The following is a 17,806-nucleotide window of genomic DNA, read 5'->3' as shown; positions in this document are numbered from 1 at the left end:
AACAAAACAAACCTCCAGAAAGTGGGCATGGAGGGAACCTACCTTAACATAATAAAGGTCGTGTATGTGACACACACACAGTACTATCATACTTAACAATGAAGAGCTGAAAGCATTTATCCAAGATCAGGAACAAGACAGATATGTCCATTCTTGCCACTTTAATTCAACATAGTTCTGGAAGACCTAGCCACAAAAACCCAAGAAGAAAAATAAAAGGAATCCAAATTGGAAAAGTAAAACTGTCACTGTTTGCAGATAACATGGTACTACCCATAGAAAATCCTAAAGATGCTATCAGAAAACTACTACAGCTCATCAGTTAATTTGGTGAAGTCATAGAATGCAAAATTAATACAGAGAAATCTGGTACATTTCTATACACTAACAATGAAAGATCAGGAAAAAAAAATCAAGGAAATAATCCATTTACCATTGCATAAAAAAAAAAAAATACTTAGGGAGTTCCCGTTGTGGCACACTGGAAACGAAAAATGAATCTGACTAGGAAACATGAGGTTGCGGGTTTGATCCTGACCTCGTTCAGTGGGTTAAAGATCCATTGTTGCCTGCCATGAGCTGTGGTATAGGTCACAGACTCAGATCCGGTGTTGCCGTGGCTGTGGCTGTGGCTGGCAGCTGTAGCTCTGATTAGACCCCTCGCCTGGGAACCTCCATATGCTGCAGGTGCGGCCCTAAACAGCAAAAAAAAAAAAAAGCCCTTAGGAACAAACCTACCTAAGAAGGCAAATGACCTACTTCCTAAAAACTAACAGGTGGTTGAAAAACATCAAAGATAACACAAAGATAAACCACTCTCTCAGACTGGAAGAATCAATATTGTCAAAATGACTGTGCTACCAAAGGCAATCTACAGATTCTATCAAATTACCAATGGCATTTTCACAGAATTAGAACAAAAAAAAATTTTAAGTTTGTATGGAAAAGACACCAAAGAGTCAAAGCAATCTTGAAAAGGAAGGATGGAGCTGGGGAACCTAGCTAGCCTCCTCGACTCAGACTATACCACAAAGCTACAGTCATCAAAACAGCATGGTACTGGCACCAAAACGGGCACATAGATCAATGGAACAGGATGGAAAACCCAGAAATAAGCCCATGCTCCTAAGGCCAATTGGTCCAGGACAAAGGAGGCAAGAATTTATAGTGGAAAAAAGACAGTCTCTTCAGGAAATGCTGCTGGGAAAACTGGACAGCTACATGTGAAAGAATCAAATTAGAACATTTTTAAACACCAGACACAAAAATAAACGCAAAATGGATTAAGGACCTAAATTTAAGACTGGATACTCTAAAACTCCTCGAGGAAAACAGGCAGAACACAATGGACCTAGTTAAACTTAAAAGCTTCACACAGCAAAGGAAACCATAAACAAAACCAGACGGCAACCGACAGGACAGGAGAAAATATTGCAAATGACATGACATACAGGGGGTTAATCTCCAAAATATGCAGATAGCTCATACGACTCATTATGAAAAACAACCCAATTTAAACAATGGGCAGGAGGGAGCTCCCGCTGTGTTGCAACAGAATTCGTACAGGTTTAATCCCTGGCCCAGCACAGTACGTTAAGGATCCAGCTTTGCCGAAGCTGTGGCATAGGTGGCAGCTACAGCTCAGATCTGATCCCTGGCCTGGGAGCTCCATATGCTGTGGAGCCGCCAAAAAATGAAAAGAAAATAGAAAAAAACGGGTCGAAGACCGAAAGAGACACTTCTCTGGAGAAGACATACAGAGGCCAAAAGGCCCGTGAAACGATGCTCAGCATCATTCGTTACTAGAGAAACGCACATCGAAACCACAACGATGTACCTCTCACGCCGATCAGAATGGCCATCATCAAAAAGCCTACAAACAAACGAACAAAAGAAAAGAAAAGGAGTTCCCGTCGTGGCGCAGTGGTTAACGAATCCGACTAGGAACCATGAGGTCGCGGGTTCGATCCCTGGCTTTGCTCCCTGGGTTAAGGATCTGGCGTGGCCGTGAGCTGTGATGTAGGTCGCAGACGTGGCTCGGATCCCGCATTGCTGTGACTCTGGTGCAGGCCGGTGGCTACAGCTCCGATTCAATCCCTAGCCTGGGAACCTCCATATGCCGCGGGAGCAGCCCTAGAAAAGGCAGAAAGACAAAAAATTTAAAAGGTACAAACAATTGGAGCTCCCTTGCGGCCTCGAGGGTTAAGGATCCAGCATTCCCACAGCTACTGGAGTGGAGGAAAGGGAACCCTCCTACCCTGTTGGTGGGATGTAACTGGCACAACCACCACGGAGACCAGTATGGAGGTTCCTCCGAAAACGCAGAATGGAGCCACCACAGATCCATATGTATACGAAGCACTTTTCTGAGCCCCTGAAACTAACATGTCATTGTAAATGAGCTATCCTTCAATTTAAGAAGTTTTCTAGGGAGTTCCCATTGTGGCACAGCAGAAGTGAACCCCACTAGTGTCCCTGAGGATGTGGGTTTGGTCCCTGGCCTCACTCAGTGGGTTAAGGATCCAGCGTTGCCGTGAGCTGTGGTGGAGGTGGTGGACATGGCTCGGATGCCGCGTTGCTGTGGCTGTGGCGTCGGCCAGCAGCTGCAGCTCCAAGTGGACCCCTAGCCTGGGAACCTCCATGTGCTGTGGGTGTGGCCCTAAAAGGCAAAAAAAAAAAAAAGTTTTTTAAAAAGAAAGTCTTTAGAGAAGGTGAATATGTAGGCAATTATAAAACCTAGTCTTACCGTGAAAATGAGCTGTAAATTATCAAAACATTGTAAATCAACTGTGCTTCCATAAAGCTTTAAAATAAAGTTTTAAAAAGAGGAGTTATAACTTCACTGGGGGGGTTTCTTTTTTCATAATTTAAGAGACTAATACATTGAAAAAATTTGACTTCCAGTATTGAGCTCTGCCTGTAAAGAGCTTAGACACTGCAGCTCCATCCTGAAAAGTAAAAAAACAGAACAATCTGAAACATCACCAGCTCTTCTTGGATCTGTACGGAAGAGGGGACACAGGGCAAACCATTGCCCTGTGGACTCGGGGACAGGCAGGCAGTTTACCAGCGCAGAAACTCACAAGCGGAAAGTGGCCTGGGAGCCGGTTCTGGGGCAGGAAAACCAAAACTGCTACTGACGGTCCGGAGGCTCACAGGAGACGAGTCTTAGAGCCACAAACGAGTCCGGTTCGGAGTTCCCGTCGTGGCGCAGTGGTTAACGTACCTGACTAGGAACCATGAGGTTGCAGGTTCCATCCCTGGCCTCGCTCAGTGGGTTAAGGATCCAGCATTGTCCTGAGCTGTGGTGTAAGTCGCAGACATGGCTCAGATCCCACGTTGCTGTGGCTGTGGTGTAGGCTGGCAGCTGCAGCTCCAATTCAACCCCTAGCCTGGGAACCTCCATATGCTGCTGATGCTGCCCTAAAAAGAAAAAAAAAAAAAAAAAACAACAATTAGTCAGGCTCTTAGCCCACCGAGCCACCATAGGAGCTCCTGAAGATGGTGTCCTGTTATAGAAAAGCGAGGAAAACCATCAAGCCAGGAAACTGCTGCGGGAGAAAATTGTGCCGAGTCCTCGCAACGTCACAGGGTCCTCGACGGAGCCAAGCAAGGAAATTAGGAACGCGAACGTGGGCCGGATTTCAAAACACGGATCTTGGATCAAGGGCTCAAGACGCCACACCAGGGGAGTCACCAGGCCACCTGATGGAGAAGAGCTGCTGGACCAGCCCGACCCGAGGAAGAGGCAGCGCCAGGAAGCCGGTTCCGGCCACTCAGCACGGTCGTGTAGATACAGACCCTGAAACCACAGCGATGGTGGAAGGAAAAACCAAAAAATCAGGCGGAAGTGATGAAACACTTCCGCCAGGCGACACCAAGCGTGTCTGCCTCTTCCCCCCATCCCCCCACCTCTGCCCCCGAGACAAGCAGGACCAGCGCCGTCGCCTCCTCAGCCTCCAGATGTGAGAGGAGGAGCTGAAGGCCTTTGCGATGATCCGCTTCCTGCTGCCGAGGGAACAGTCAGCAGGCTGTTCCACTGATGTACTTACTTATCTGTTGGAGTTCCCTGGTGGCCTAGCAGTTAAGGAACCGGCGTTGTTGCGGCTGTGGCATGCAGTCCTTCCCTGGCCTGGGAACTTCTGCACGCTGCAGGCATGGCCAAAATAACCAAAACAAACAAAAACTTATCTGTTGTGTGTGTCCTTGTGTGAAAATCTAGTAACCAGGGCAAGAACAGCATGAGTCATCTCTGTGTCATTGTCACCGAGCCGTCCATCGTGTAGTGAGCACCCTGGGCAGGACTTGGATTGAAGCGGACGGCCTGACCCTGCAGAGGCGCAAGGGGAGTGATGCTGACTATAAATTAATAACGTGTTGGCTTTGTTTTATAACTATGCTTTCTTTTTCTTTTTTCCCTTTTCGGGGCCACACCTGCGGCATATGGAAGCTCCCAGGCTAGGGGGCTAATCTGGCAGTTGCTGGCCTACGCCAGAGCCACAGCAACTAGGATCTGAGCCACATCTGCGACCTACACCACAGCTCACGGCCACGCCGGATCCTTAACCCACTGAGCGAAGCCAGGATGGAACCCGCAACCTCATGGTTACTAGTCAGATTCGCTTCCACTGCGCCAGGATGGGAACTCCTATAACTGTGCTTTCAACGAATTACACGACGGTCTGGCGCGCCTCTCCCCTCACTGGACGAAGCGTGGGACAGCCTGTGTGGGGATTTTAATGTAACCAGGTCCCCAACACCTGTTAGGGACGGGACTGAAATGACAGCCCCGCCAGCAGTGCTCAGGCTGGGCCACCTCGAAGGGACCCTGTCACGGACACGAGGCGACTACAAAGCCTCGTGCTGCAGCTTTTGTTACCAGCGCACAGTCATCACACCTGGAAGCAGATGCGGCTCCCCTCTCGGGGTCTTTTCCTCGCCAGTGTCCAGTGTTACTGCTGCGTGTCACGTCCACACTAAGACGTGAACTGACGCGATGCTGCTCCAGATACTCCCTGGGGACGCGACGCATCCTATAAACAGGTGACGTCAACTTATGACAGATGCAGAACCAGGCTGACAATTCACTTCCTCCCCTTACGATTGTCTCTTTTCTGTCTTTGGACTACAGCCTGGCATTTCACTGACTTGCCACACTTCATAATCTCTCCCTTCCCTTTCCATCCTGCCCCCCCTCCTTCCTCCCTGGAATAGCCACTCCCCCCCCCCCCGTTATTCAGTACATCAAGAAAGGCTGAGCGTGATGCAGCAGACAGCTTCTACGAAATTTTCTAAAACATGAAATAATATAGCTTCATAATGATTTTATTGTCTGGCAGTTACTGGCTGGATTTCTGAACTTGGTTTTTGAAACCTAAGAAACTTTTATTTATTTTGTCTTCTTGCCTTTTCTAGGACCACTCCTGCAGCATATGGAGGTTCCCAGGCTAGGGGTCTAATCGGAGCTGTAGCCGCCGGCCTGCGCCAGAGCCACAGCAACGCAGGATCCAAGCCACGTCTGCGACCTACACCACAGCTCACAGCAACGCCGGATCCTTAACCCACTGAGCAAGGCCAGGGACCGAACCCGCAACCTCATGGTTCCTACTCATATTCGTTAACCGCTGTGCCATGACAGCAACTCGTAAACCTAAGAAACTTTTAAAACTCTGATCTTACTATAAAGTCTTGGCAGTAAACTCAGCACAGATGTTATAGCAACATTTCAAGCCTTGCCTACCAACTAGTGACCTTCTCGTGATCTGTGAGACCCCCCTGCTCGAGTGAGCCGAGGAAGATCCTGAAATACGATGAAATACCAACGAGCTCTGATTAATTCTTCCTTCCAGAGAAGTGTTCCAAAGCCGTCCCTAGAAAGTACGTATTTAACACGCGAACACGATGGGTCCGAAGGGGCCGTTTAGAACTGAGATTCTTGAGTCGTTTGTTTCGCGATGCATTTGAATCTGCTTCATGGTGGCCAAGCGCAGGGCTTTCTTCAAAACCCCCCGCATTCTCGCCAAGCCTTCTGAGCAGAATACTTCCTCAGGAGTCGCTGGCTTTCTCTCTTCTCGGCCGCCGTGGCTCGGGGAGTTCTGGCGCAGGACCCTCAGGTCTGGCTCCCTTTTAGGCATCGTTTATGCCCTCGTGTCGCCTTTTTTTTTTTTTCCATTAAAGTACCGTTGATCCTCTTGCGGTTTTCTTTTCTCTAGCAACTGAAGTGTGTAACACGCAACATACCAAGTGTGTGTGACTCTGCCGTTGGCGGTATCGGCGGGGCTTCCATTCAGCAGCAGCTGTCAGGCGTCACGCTCTGGAGGACTCCCAGGTGCCATGCGGATTTCTGACTGCGAGGCGCCCGGCGCCCCCAAGTCCCATGTTGCTCAAGGGTCAAGTGCACAGTAATGGTGCTGGGTCAGGACTCTGGGGTGGACGGCAGGACGTGCAGACATGGGATGAGGGAGGCACAGAAGCCCACGGACTGGGATGGGACTGGAGGTGCCAGCATGGAGCTGAGTTTCCACACCTGTGCAAGTGGGGGGGGGGGTCCGGGCAGGTGCAAGCATGTATGTGCCTGCGCAGGTGTGTGTGTGTGCCTCCAGGCAGGTGTGCGTGTGCTGGGCAGGGTGTGTGTGTGCAGGCGAGCCCGTCCTCCGTCTCTCCGCAGAAAGGACCTGGCAACACGGGCGTTCTGAGAGCGATGAGCACATTTTGAGCCCCAATCTTGGTCTCTAGAGCCAGTCCCTGCCACAAGGAGCCTGGCCCCTCAAAATAGCCAATTTCAGGGCTGAGACTGAGACTGAAGCCTTGTGCCAGGAAGCAGGGAGATGCTCAGAAAACTAACGCTGGGGCGCATCACCCAGTGTGCCTGGACAGAGCCCTGGTGACTCTGCAATCTGAAAACCAAGACAGAGACCAGCCCCTCACAGCCCTCGAGGGCCAGCAGTGGGCCGTGCACACGCAGGCTGACATCTGAGAATCACCGACAACAGATAAATAATAAATACAGACAGTAAACAGATCAACGGGGAGGGGGCCGCCTGCTGAGGGGCAGCAGCGGAGGCGCTGCAGACCGGCCACGGTGGAACCGCTGGTGGGCACCGCGTCAGGGAGACTTGGGGGGCCTCCTGGTCGGCCAGGGTCTGCGCAGACGCCTTGTCAGATGGGGTGCGGCCACCACCTCCTGGGACCCTGAGGTGTTCGGGGTTGAGACCAGGCTGAGGGCGGCTCACTCTTGGCTGGCTCAGAAAAACCTGCCTGTCTCCATGCACACGTGCAGTGTGTGTGTGTGTGCATATGTGTACACGCATGCTAAGCACGCCCCATACTCTGCATTGTCTTCAGGGCCTGGTGGGTCAGACACTCACCGGAAACTCAGCAGACGCTTGTTCAGCAAAGCCGGAAAGTGCCGCGGTGTCGCTTCAGCAGAGCCCAGCAGGCGGCTCCGCGAGCACCACACGTCGGAAGCGCGCCAAGAAGACACCTGCAACTTTATTCACATTCTTTTTGAACACCTTCCTCTCCTAAAATCTCACCCGAAGTGGAAATGGTGCACCCGTGACCCCCAAACAGGCCCTGCCCTGCAGTGTGGGGCACAGGTGGGGACGATGCCCAGGGGCCCTTCACATGCCGAGAGGCCCCGGTGCCGCCCCAAGGCAGCTCCACGGGGCAAGGTCCACGTCCCGCTGCCGGGAACAGCCCTCCGTCTGGACGACCAAGGCAACCCTCGGGTCTGTGGTTCTCTGATGGTTGCCCCACGGTCGCATCTGTTGTTGCCGGCGGAGCAGTGCTGTTCCGGCAGGACTGGGCCCCTCATCAGGAAGGCCCCACGAGTCTCTCCAGAAGCACCAGCTTTGTCTGCAGGTTGACGTCAAAGGGAGGCAGTCTGCTCAGGTTGAGACTCAGCCCGGTGGTGCCGGGCACGCTGGCCAGGACCCGGTGCGTGTCCCGGTATGGGGTCAGGTGCCCGGGCGCCGCCTCCACCAGGAGGTGTGTGTAGGCCAGCATGCGCTCCGAGCCGGGCTGCAGGTCCTCCGTCTTCTCGTACCTGCGCGGGAGAGCAGCCTGTGCACCGCGGGTCCGAGCGCCCGGTGCCCTGGGAGTCACCCCTGCAGCCGTGCCACGGCGGGAACATACCTCCAGGCACTGTTGACTTCCAAGAACCGAGACACGCCCGTCTGTGCAGCAGCCACGCCAATGTGCACAGACACATCTGTGGAAAGGCACATCTGTTCGGCGAGCCCTCAATCCGCACCCCTGGCCAGAGCCGCGGCGGGCGAGCGGGCACCTACCTGTGCGCGGGGGCACCAGCTCGTGCAGCCTCTGCAGCGCCACGCCACCGGGGTAGTTGAAGTGGGACACGTACAGGCCCGTGGCGGAGCACATGGCGTTCGCCACGAGGTGTCCGATCACAAAGAGGGACCCCACTTTATACAGCCAGGACTTCCTGCGGTTGTTCAGCCTGGAAGGAGCGGTGTGCTGTGCGGGAAGCCGTCAGCAGTGCCACAGCAGGAGTGTGTCGTCAGGAGCAGAAAGCAGCTGCTCAGCGTCACCCAGTCTGAGCGCGTGGCATCGCCAAGCAGGGAGCCGGGACACGTGCTCTCTGCGGCTCCACCCAGATGCCCATTTGAAACTTAGGTGACGAGGAGTTTGGGGCTGGGGCCCTGGCCTGCAGAAGGTCCTGGGCAAGGGACAGAACCACAGCAGGGACACCGGATCCTCAGCCCAGCCACTAGGGGTCGCCCACGTCATTCCTTAGGTCAGAGCGTAGCCTCCAGGCCAAACCCCTCACCCAGGTGAGCCTGTGAGTGAGGGCAGCCGGGCGGGGACGCACCCCAGCTGTCCCCAGCTGTCTGGCAGGAAGGCTGCCGGGCCTGTGAGCTCGGCTGGATGCTTGAGTCTCCCGCCAGGCCCGCTGAGCCCTTCACTCAACCCTGGCCTTGGCACACAGGTGACCCCCACTACACGGGGAGGCTGGCACAAACTCAGGCGTCTTTTCCAGCCACTTGAGGCTGCGCCCCTAAGGTGACTGGCCCTCGTGCCTGTGTGGGCACAGCACCTGGGCCCCACACAGGGACTTTCAAAGCTTGTGATTCAAGTCCTTTCTCTGCTCTTGGGGACTCAAGTCTACCACCCACGCCTGTCTCCTACAGCCCTGGCGCCCCTACAGCATGGAGCACATCCGGGGCCCGCTTTCCCCACCCTCTGGCCTTTGAGGGCTCCTGCCTTGTGTGGGGCCAGGGGTAGGGGGAGCCTGGTTCAGCCCCTCCCTGCTGCCAAGGTTTGTACTGAGTGAAGCCGGCCTGGACTTTCCGAGCAAGACCCTCCTCCCTCTGAGCCTGGGCGCACCCTCGGGGAGAAGGAGCAGCAGCCAGTGACCCGTCCGCCAGGCCCCCAGGCAGCACGGGGACCACGCCGTGCCCTGGACAGCTGTCCTCTGCAAAGTGAGGCAGATGAGGGGGCCTGGCCTCCTGGGCACGGCCTCCTGTTCCCATCACAGGCAGTGACCATATCGCCTCCATCCGTGGCCCTGACCCCTGGTGAGTGGCAGCCCCGCGTGGCCTGGCCGGGCTGTCCCCCTTGTTCTGTGGCTGTGTAGCCCCTGGTCTCTATACGGCACTGACTCCTCTGGACACACACTGTCCAAGGACCACACCGGCCAGGCCTGCCGAGTTCGGACCCTCCCTACACCCTTCCCCTGAGGGACCGAGCCCTGCAGGCCTGAAGCCTGTGTCCGAATCAACTGAAGGTGGGACCGGGCAGAGCCTGGTAAGCGTGTTGGCCCTGCCTGCGGTCGTACCACGGAGGTGGCCAGGCTGCCCATCTCTGACACGGTGCCCAGCTGAACGTGTGGCTTCCCCTAAAAGTCACCCCCTCTGGGAATCAGCAAAGCACCCTGGGGCATTCCAGAAGCTGTGGGCGCAGGGAGGGCACTCACACACGGGCGCAGCCCCTGGCGGCCACGACGTTGAGCAGGGGGAAGGCGTAGATGATGAAGCGCAGCTCCTTGTGCGGGAGCAGCGAGTACAGTGCCACGAAGCCCAGCGCCGGCAGGAGCAGCGCCACGGCCCTTCTGTCCACGGCGCCCAGGGGCACGAAGAGCAGGCTGCAGCCCAGGCCGCGGGGCAGGGCCGAGTAGAAGTACCACAGCAGGGGCGAGGTCTGCGGGCGGGGTTAAGGAGGCCACGCACCACCCGCGGTCCCGTCCCCCGGGCCCAGCTCAGGCCGAGCTGGGAGCGCGGGGGGGCCTCAGCCCTGACAGCCCGGCCTGCCGCACCCAGACGGAGGCCAGGACTCGGGAGCGGCACCAGCACCAAGGCCGCGGGCGGCGCGTGGGGCTGCGGAGTTCCTTCCCCTTCCCCTCGGATGGCTCACTGTGAACACCGGTCGCCCCAAGGTGATGGGCGCACCGGGGACTCACGGTACCCCAAGTCCTCTCTACAGCGTCAAAGGCGGGCAGGTGATGGCAAGGACCAAGGGGAAGCTGGGGCTACAGACGCCACGCGGTGCTCCGAGTAAGAAGGCACGGCGGGTCCCGGAGCTTCAGGGGCCACCAGCCCCCCCACCCCCCACCCCCGCGCCGGGAGGGGGGCGGCCCCGCCCTCGCCCCGCCCCTCGCCCGGCTCCGCCCCCGCCGGCAGAGGCGCTGGAAGGATACCCCCCAGTTGGAACTTTTGTTCAGGACGGTGTTGTACCAGAGCACCTTTCCCTCCGGCCACACGGGAGCGCGCCAGAAGTAGGAGTCCACGGCCACCGTCAGCCCTGAGAAAAGAAGCCGCGCTAGGGCGAGCCGGGCCGCCTGGAGTCCCCACCGTGCAGCCCCGTTTGCACCGGAGCAGGAGCCACCGGCAGTCTGGGGGCAGGGGTCCTCCGCCCCCAACAAGCCCCCTCACGCAGGTCCCCCGGCACAGGGGCGGGGGGATCGCGCGGGCAGAAGGGCGGGGACACCCGCACCAAGCCGTCTGAACACCCCCGAAGGTGAAGGTCATTGCATTTGAAGAAAAAGACAAGAGCAGGGAAACCTCCCGAGTTCCGTCTTCAGAAATCACCCCCGAGCCAGCCCTGTTCCAGCCAGCGCAGCCCGACCGACTCACCCAGGCAGAGGACCCCGGCGGGCACGGCGCAGCGCAGGGCCCTGGCCACCGAGAGCCTCCGCGAGCAGAGCGGCAGCAGCAGCGCGAGGCCCAGGAGCAGGCTCAGCTCGGCTCTGAAGACCAGGATGGCGAAGGCGGAGAGCCGGATGAAGCGGGGCCACTTCTGCTGCAGCCAGGCTGTGAGGGCCAGCAGCACTGCAAGGCGGGTGGCCGGGCGCTCAGCTTCTCTAGGAGAGCCTCGCCGAAGCCTCCAGAAGCCGGCAGGCGCGCTCCCACGGCCGGTACCGAGCCAGACACCTGTGCCCGCGACCGCCTCCCACCCCGCCCAGAGCCTCAAGCCCACGGCCCCACGCAGTCCCTCCCGCCCGCAGCACGGCCGCCACCGCTCCTGCCACAGCCCCTCTGAGTTCCCTGCTGCAGGCATGGCGAGGGCCAGGCCTCCCCTCCGGCCTATTCGTGGCCTCCCCCGGCTCCCAGAGGAGCCCCGCCTGCCCGCCCTCCCTCCCAGCACCGCTGCCCCGGACCAGCTCCGCCTCCAGGCCGGGCACCAGGGAAAGCGGCCCGCCTGGAAGCAGAGGCTCCCAGGGCCCCCAGCCAAGGCCTGGGAGGCACACCCGGTGCAGCACCCGGGACAGAGCCCCGCTCCCGGCGTTTCTGAGATGCCCAGTGGGCACTCCCTCCCGCGCAGGCAGCACCTACCGAAGGGCAGGGCCAGCACGTTGGGCAGCGGCCGCGAGCAGTAGAACATGAGGTGGAACTGCGAGGCCGTCAGGCAGCAGAACAGAGTGGCCACCGGGGCCCCGAACTGCCGTCTCACTTCGGTTTGCAAAGTCCAGAGCCCCCAGATGACGCCGAGTCCAAGGACAGCCCTGACTGAACAGAGGGGCACAGTGGCGGGAACAGCCCCCAAGTCAGGGGAGCCGCCTCGGGTGTGAAAAATGGGCTGTGAGTACACAACGGGACGCTGCTCAGCCACAGAAAAGGGAGAGGTGGTGACATCGGGACACCACGGGTCTCAGTGACGTGAGTCAGGCAGAAAAATCCCCTCTTTCACCTACAACAACCCCAAGGAGCTCATTTACAAAACAGAAACAGACTCACACAGAAAACAGACCTATGGTTCCCAAAGGGGAACGCGGGGGCGGGTCTGGGGTTGACACACACAACCAAACCCAGGGCAGGACCCACCAGGACCGACGGGAGCCCCGGGAACGACGCTCGATGCCTTACAATTAACCCCAGCGGAAGAGAGTCGGAAAAAGGACACACGTGTGTAACTGAGTCACTCTGCTGACACACCGTACAGCAGCCATGCTTCAACGAACAAAACAGACGTGGAGTTCCCGTGGTGACTCAGCAAAGCGACGCTGACCAGTATCCATGAGGACTCAGGTTCGATCCCTGGCCTCGCTCCGTGGCTTGAGGAGCTGGCGTGGCTGGGGCTGTGGCGTGGGCCGGCAGCTGCAGCTCCGATTCGACCCCCTAGCCTGGGAACGTCCATGTGCTGCGAGGGCAGCCCTAAAAAGACAAAGTGACAGTATATCTTCTACCGAAACTAGTGTTAGAATGGTGAATCTGTTCGTGTTTCACTTGCAACTACCAGAATTCTTCTCATTTTGAGCATGGAGGGCCACATCTGAGTTCTGTCCATTATTTAACAATAAACACTTTCACAACTATCTCCCCAAAAAGCGCTGGGTGAGGGGAACGGACGCCTAGGCCCCAGGAGCCCAAGCCTGAAGCCGTACTGGGCCTGGGGACCCCCGGCAGGGGGGTTCTGGGGCTCACGGCCACTGGGCAGGGCAGGAGTGTCCGTGTGACTGCCCGGCCCTGATAACAGGGGCCCCCCACCCGGCCGACACCTCCAGGGCCACATTTACCAAGGGCCTGATGCTCAGACGCGGCCCCAACTCTCCCATCCAGGCTGCCTGGCTCCGCCTCGTGGCCGGGACAGCCTGTCTGCCTGCCCGAGGAGAGTGGATCTCCGTTTCCTCATCTACCTTTTCCGAAAACAGAACTGCTTCTCTGCCAGGAATGTGTATTTTTCAAAGCTCTCCATACAGGCCAGACAAAGCAGCTGTAAGATGTGTTAGACTCAGCTGGGAAATCTGAACACGGTCTGGGTACAGATGCAATAAAATTTACTAAAACAGAGCGATGTTGACTATTGGCTAAAAACGAGGTTGAAGAGGAATACGTTGTGAATTTGGTTTTAAAAAAAGAGTTGGTGGCGTTCCCATTCCCACTGTGGCTCAGCGGGTTTAGAACCTGACTAGGATCCATGAGGACGCGGGTTCGATCCCTGGCCTCGCTCAGTGGATTAAGGATCCAGCGTTGCCGTGAGCTGTGGTGCGGGTCGCAGACACGGCTCGGATCCCGCGTGGCTGTGGCTGTGGCGCAGGCCGGCGGCTGGAGCTCCGATTCACCTGTAGCCTGGGAAACTCCGTACGCGGCGGGCGTGGCCCTGAAAAGGGAAGGTAAATAAAGGGAGGAAGGGGGAGTCGCTGTGGGCACAGGGAGGACACGGGACCTGCAGGAAGGCCTGCTGGTGGCCTTTCTGTTTTCGTAAGTTTTTATCACACCTAGTCCCAGTCGCTGCTCAGATTTCCCATGAGGCCTCCGGGCGGCAGGGACATGAGGCCTCAACACAGCCCTGATGCTGCCGCTCGGGACAGGGCTCCCCAGGCGGTTCTGCAGGAGGCGCCTCACGCCTCCTGTACCAGCCCGGGGAGGGGGCTCGGCACCCCTGGGCGGTCACCGCAGACCGGACCTAGACCCCTGCTCTGAGCCGCCCGAGCAAGTGGCCAAGCAGGTGCCGGCCAGGTGACACTAGCTCTGTGCCCGGCCCTCGCCTGAAGGCGCCGTACCTGCGAGCTGAGAATAGAACTTGGACGTTTCCAGCAGGGAGAGCACGCACACGGCGGGGCTGGAGAGCGCGGCCAGCAGCAGTGGCCCGAGAAACGTCCTGGGGACCACGCCGGGGAACTCGAGGTGGTCAAACTGCAGGGGACGAGGGCAGGTCAGCGAGGCCCCGGGCATCTGGGCGGGGGGGGGGGGGCGGTGAGGACCTGGGGACCCACCTGCTGCACATCCAGCCGGTGGTAGAGCAGGTCGTGCACGGCCTGCAGGTTGAAGCTCTCCTCCACTTTGGTGTAGGGGCAGGCGAGCAGGTGGAGTGCGGCGACGGCGACCAGCAGCCCCAGGAGCCCGCGAGGCTGGCCCGGGCCCGGTGGCCTCTTCCCGCCCATCGGTGCTTGGGCCTCCCGGACCTGCATCCACCGCCAGCAGCGCCACTCGAAGCGTTTTGAAGGTATGGAGACGCGGCTTCCCAAGCTTCAACCTCACCCTGGAGCGAACACCGGGGAGACGCGTGTGACGGTAAGGGGGCCCTGGGAAGTGCCCTACCTTCGGACATCTGAAAACACATCCAAGTGGAGGGTCTAAAGAGAAAGCGTGGAGTTCCCTGTGGCCTGACAGTTAAGGAGCTAGTGCTGTCCGAGTGGCGGTTCAGGTCACTGCTGGGGCACAGGTTCGACCCCTGGCCCGGGACCTTCCACGTGCTGTGGGAATGGCTAAAAAAAATCACGCTTTCCCTTCTGCACTGGTGCAGGGAATGGAAACCGATGCAGCCACTTTGGAAAACAGTACGGAGGTTCCTTAAGAAAATAAAAGTGGGCGTTCCCTCTGTGATACAATGGGCTCGGGAGGTCTCTCCAGCGCTGGGATGTAGGTTCGATCCCTGGCCCAGCACACTGGGTTATGAATCTGGTGTTGCTGCAGCTGCAGCGTAGGTCACAACTCGTGGCTGGAATCTGATCCCCGGCCTGGGAACGCCCTATGCCTCGGGGCAGGCACAAAAGGAAATAAGTAAATAAAAACACTACCCTACGATCCAACAATCACCCAGAAAACTAAATTCAAAAAGATGCACCCCAATGTTCACAGCCGGCGCTGTTTACAAATCGCTAAGACATGGAAACACCCCAAATGTTCATCGACAGAGGAGTGGACAAGGTGTGTGTGTGTGTGTGTGTGTGTGTGTGTGGACATGCTACCCGTCAGGGTATACACCACGGAATCCTCCTCGAATGAAATGATGCCACTGACAGCGACATGGCTGGGCCCAGAGATTATCACATAAGTGAGGTCAGTGAGAGACAAACATCACAGGACAGCACTTATACGCAGAAGCTAAAAAAATGACACAGATGGAGGTATTAACAAAACAGAAACAGACTCCCAGCGGGAGGAAAGAAACGTTCGGGTACCCAAGGGGAAAGCGGGGGAGAGTGTCTGGGACTAACACATACACACTGTCATATGTAAAAAGCATGAGACACAAGGTCCTACAGTGCAGCACAGGAAACATAGTCAATATCCTGTAATAAACCATAACGGAAAAGAAGCTGAAAAACAGAACCCGTCTGCGTGTGTATAACTCAGTCGCTCTGCAGACAGCAGAAACTAACACACACTGTAAATCAACGCTATTTCAGGACAAAAAGGCACGGCTATGTCTTCCCCAGCCTGAGAAGTCTGAGCGACTCATCTCAGCAGCGGCTGTCCCTTACGTGCCGTCCCTTTAGGCCAGGGCGGCCCCCATTAACCGTTCCACGAGGTGGGTTTGCTTGACGGGGGATTTTAGTGGGGGTTTTGCTGGGTTTGCTGCCTGAGAGGGGCAGGTTTGGGGGATTTAGTTACACGTAGGGGTGCCGAAATAAAAGGCAGCAAAAAAACCCAGGAGGGCCAGAAGCAAAAGGAGGTGCATACTGGTTGTTAAAAGTGCTTTTTGGTTTGAGGAAGATTTATGAAATCTTAATCTCCAAAGGTAGCAGGTACAGAGGCCCTAAGCGAGGGCAAATCTGCAGATTAGAAGAAACCGGATCCAGTCTGACGTGGCGGTGGTGCTGGTGGGGAGGCGGTGGAAGGAAGGGGTCAAAACGGCTTTAATAATTAAGAATCACCAACATGCTGCGCAGTCAGTCCTTCAAGAGCAGCAAATGCAAACACCACTGGAGGGACAGACCATACTGCGTCACTGTCTCCTGCTCTTAATTTTTTTACTTTATTTTATTTTTGCTTTTTAGGGCCATACCCACAGCATGTGGAAGTTCCCAAGCTAGGGGTCTAATCGGAGCTGTAGTCACTGGCCTACACCACAGCCACAGCAACGCCAGAGCCAAGCCACAGCTGCCACCTACACCACAGCTCATGGCAACGCCGGATCCTTAACCCACTGAGCGAGGCCAGGGAACACACCCGCATCCTCATGGATACAAGTGGGGTTTGTTACTGCTGAGCCACGAAGGGAACTCCTGTCTCCCTCTTTTTATGTTTATTTTTTATTTATTTATTTTTCTGTCTTTTTGCCTTTTCTGGGGCCGCTCCTGCGGCATATGGAGGTTCCCAGGCTAGGGGTCAAATTGGAGCTACAGCTGCCGGCCTCCCACAGCCACAGCCACGCGGGATCTGAGCCGCGTCTGCAACCTACACCACAGCTCACGGCAATGCCAGATCCTTAATCCACTGAGCGAGGCCAGGGATCGAACCCGCAACCTCATGGTTTCTAGTCGGATCCGTTAACCACTGCGCCACAACGGGAACTCCTGTCTCCCTCTTTTTAAAACGTAAGCTCCTTGGCGGCAGGATTTTTGTTTTTCCCCATCACTGACCCTCTGTCCCCCCGGGGGTTCTCATCCTGAGGGCACCCCCGCCCCCATTCACTCAGGTGTCAGCAGAGCCCAGAGCATAGCAGGTGCTCCAACGACTTGAAAAGGAAGTGCAGTAAAAGCTCTTAAGCTTCCATTTTCATTAGAAAAGACAATAACAGGCAGTTCCTGCTGTGGCGCAGTGGAAACGAATCTGACTAGGGTCCATGAGGATGCGGTTCCATCCCTGGCCTCGCTCAGTGGGTGAAGGACCCGGCGTGGCCGTGAGCTGTGGTGTAGGTCATAGATGTGGCTTGGATCCCGCATTGCTGTGGCTGTGGTGTAGGCCCGCAGCTGCAGCTCCGAATGGACCCCTAGCCTGGGAGCCTCCATATGCCGCGGGTGCAGCCCTAAAACATAAACAAAGCAAGCAAGCAAGCAAGCCAGCCACAACTCATCAACGCGCAAATTGTAGAACAGTGGCATCTCGGATTAGGCAAGCCCACAGAGGCCCTCTTGTCTATGGGGTTCTAGGGTCTCTGCGGGAAACTGGTCATATCAGATGTTCACATTATTAATCCCTGGCGGAAACGAGCCATCTGGCGCAAATTAGGCCAGAGAAAACTTTGTATCTTTTGTTCTATGACAGTCGGGATAGGGCTCATCTTAGTCCGGATTCAAACCACGGGCTCCAGTGCTAAATGCCCGGGGCGCGTGGGGAAATGCAAAATGCAGGTTCCTGGGCCCCCAAAGACAGTCATCAGGCCCCAGGTGAGGAGGCCTGGCGGCCCTCCCGCGTGGACAAGCCCGGCGATGCCCGAGAAGCGCAGCCACAGCGCCGGCCTGGAGCCCCCGCAGCCCGCCCCCAGAGCCGCGCGCGCTGACCTCGCCGCCCAGAGCACAGTCCCTCGAAGCGCGGCCGCCAGAGCTGCCCTCGACCGGAAGTGGAGCAGCGGAAACCGATGCCCTTGACCGAACCTAACATGGCCACCAACGCCTAGCTGCCGTCTCAGCGGGCGCCCTTCCTGCCCGGAGTAAAGATGGCCGCCACAGGCGGGGCGTGAG

At 56.9% G+C, this 17,806-nt stretch overlaps 1 protein-coding gene across 2 annotated transcripts; it reads right to left on the bottom strand.

The window, feature by feature from the left end:
• ALG12 (ALG12, alpha-1,6-mannosyltransferase) lies at positions 7,472–17,783 on the bottom strand. 2 transcript variants are annotated; one of them, XM_021091350.1, is made up of 10 exons: positions 17,627–17,783; positions 14,174–14,439; positions 13,961–14,093; positions 11,793–11,966; positions 11,094–11,288; positions 10,658–10,761; positions 9,938–10,161; positions 8,292–8,461; positions 8,137–8,212; positions 7,472–8,047 (listed from the first exon to the last, which is right to left on the bottom strand). In XM_021091350.1, exons 2-10 carry the CDS (start codon positions 14,366–14,368, stop codon positions 7,816–7,818), a joined length of 1,503 nt encoding a protein of 500 aa, XP_020947009.1. In that variant the 5' UTR covers positions 14,369–14,439; positions 17,627–17,783; the 3' UTR covers positions 7,472–7,815. The 2 variants fall into 2 exon arrangements, with proteins under 2 accessions (XP_020947009.1, XP_020947010.1); XM_021091351.1 differs by lacking the exon at positions 11,094–11,288 and having other exon boundaries at positions 7,473–8,047.

This window comes from Sus scrofa, chromosome 5 (genome assembly GCF_000003025.6).
Source record: "Sus scrofa isolate TJ Tabasco breed Duroc chromosome 5, Sscrofa11.1, whole genome shotgun sequence".
NCBI lineage: Eukaryota > Metazoa > Chordata > Mammalia > Artiodactyla > Suidae > Sus > Sus scrofa.
The sequence above is the reverse complement of the archived record's forward strand: the minus strand, read 5'-3'. Positions and strand labels throughout refer to the sequence as shown.

What these genes read in the sequence shown, in the direction of transcription:
- ALG12 (XM_021091350.1), bottom strand. Translation starts at nt 14,368, where the DNA reads ATGCAGGTCCGGGAGGCCCAAGCACCGATGGGCGGGAAGAGGCCACCG. An exon ending in GTTCTATTCTCAGCTCGCAG is followed by an intron (nt 11,967 to 13,960) that starts GTACGGCGCCTT and finishes CCCTCTGTTCAG; the next exon opens with TCAGGGCTGTCCTTGGACTC. An exon ending in CGCCGGGGTCCTCTGCCTGG is followed by an intron (nt 10,762 to 11,093) that starts GTGAGTCGGTCG and finishes TTCTTTTCTCAG; the next exon opens with GGCTGACGGTGGCCGTGGAC.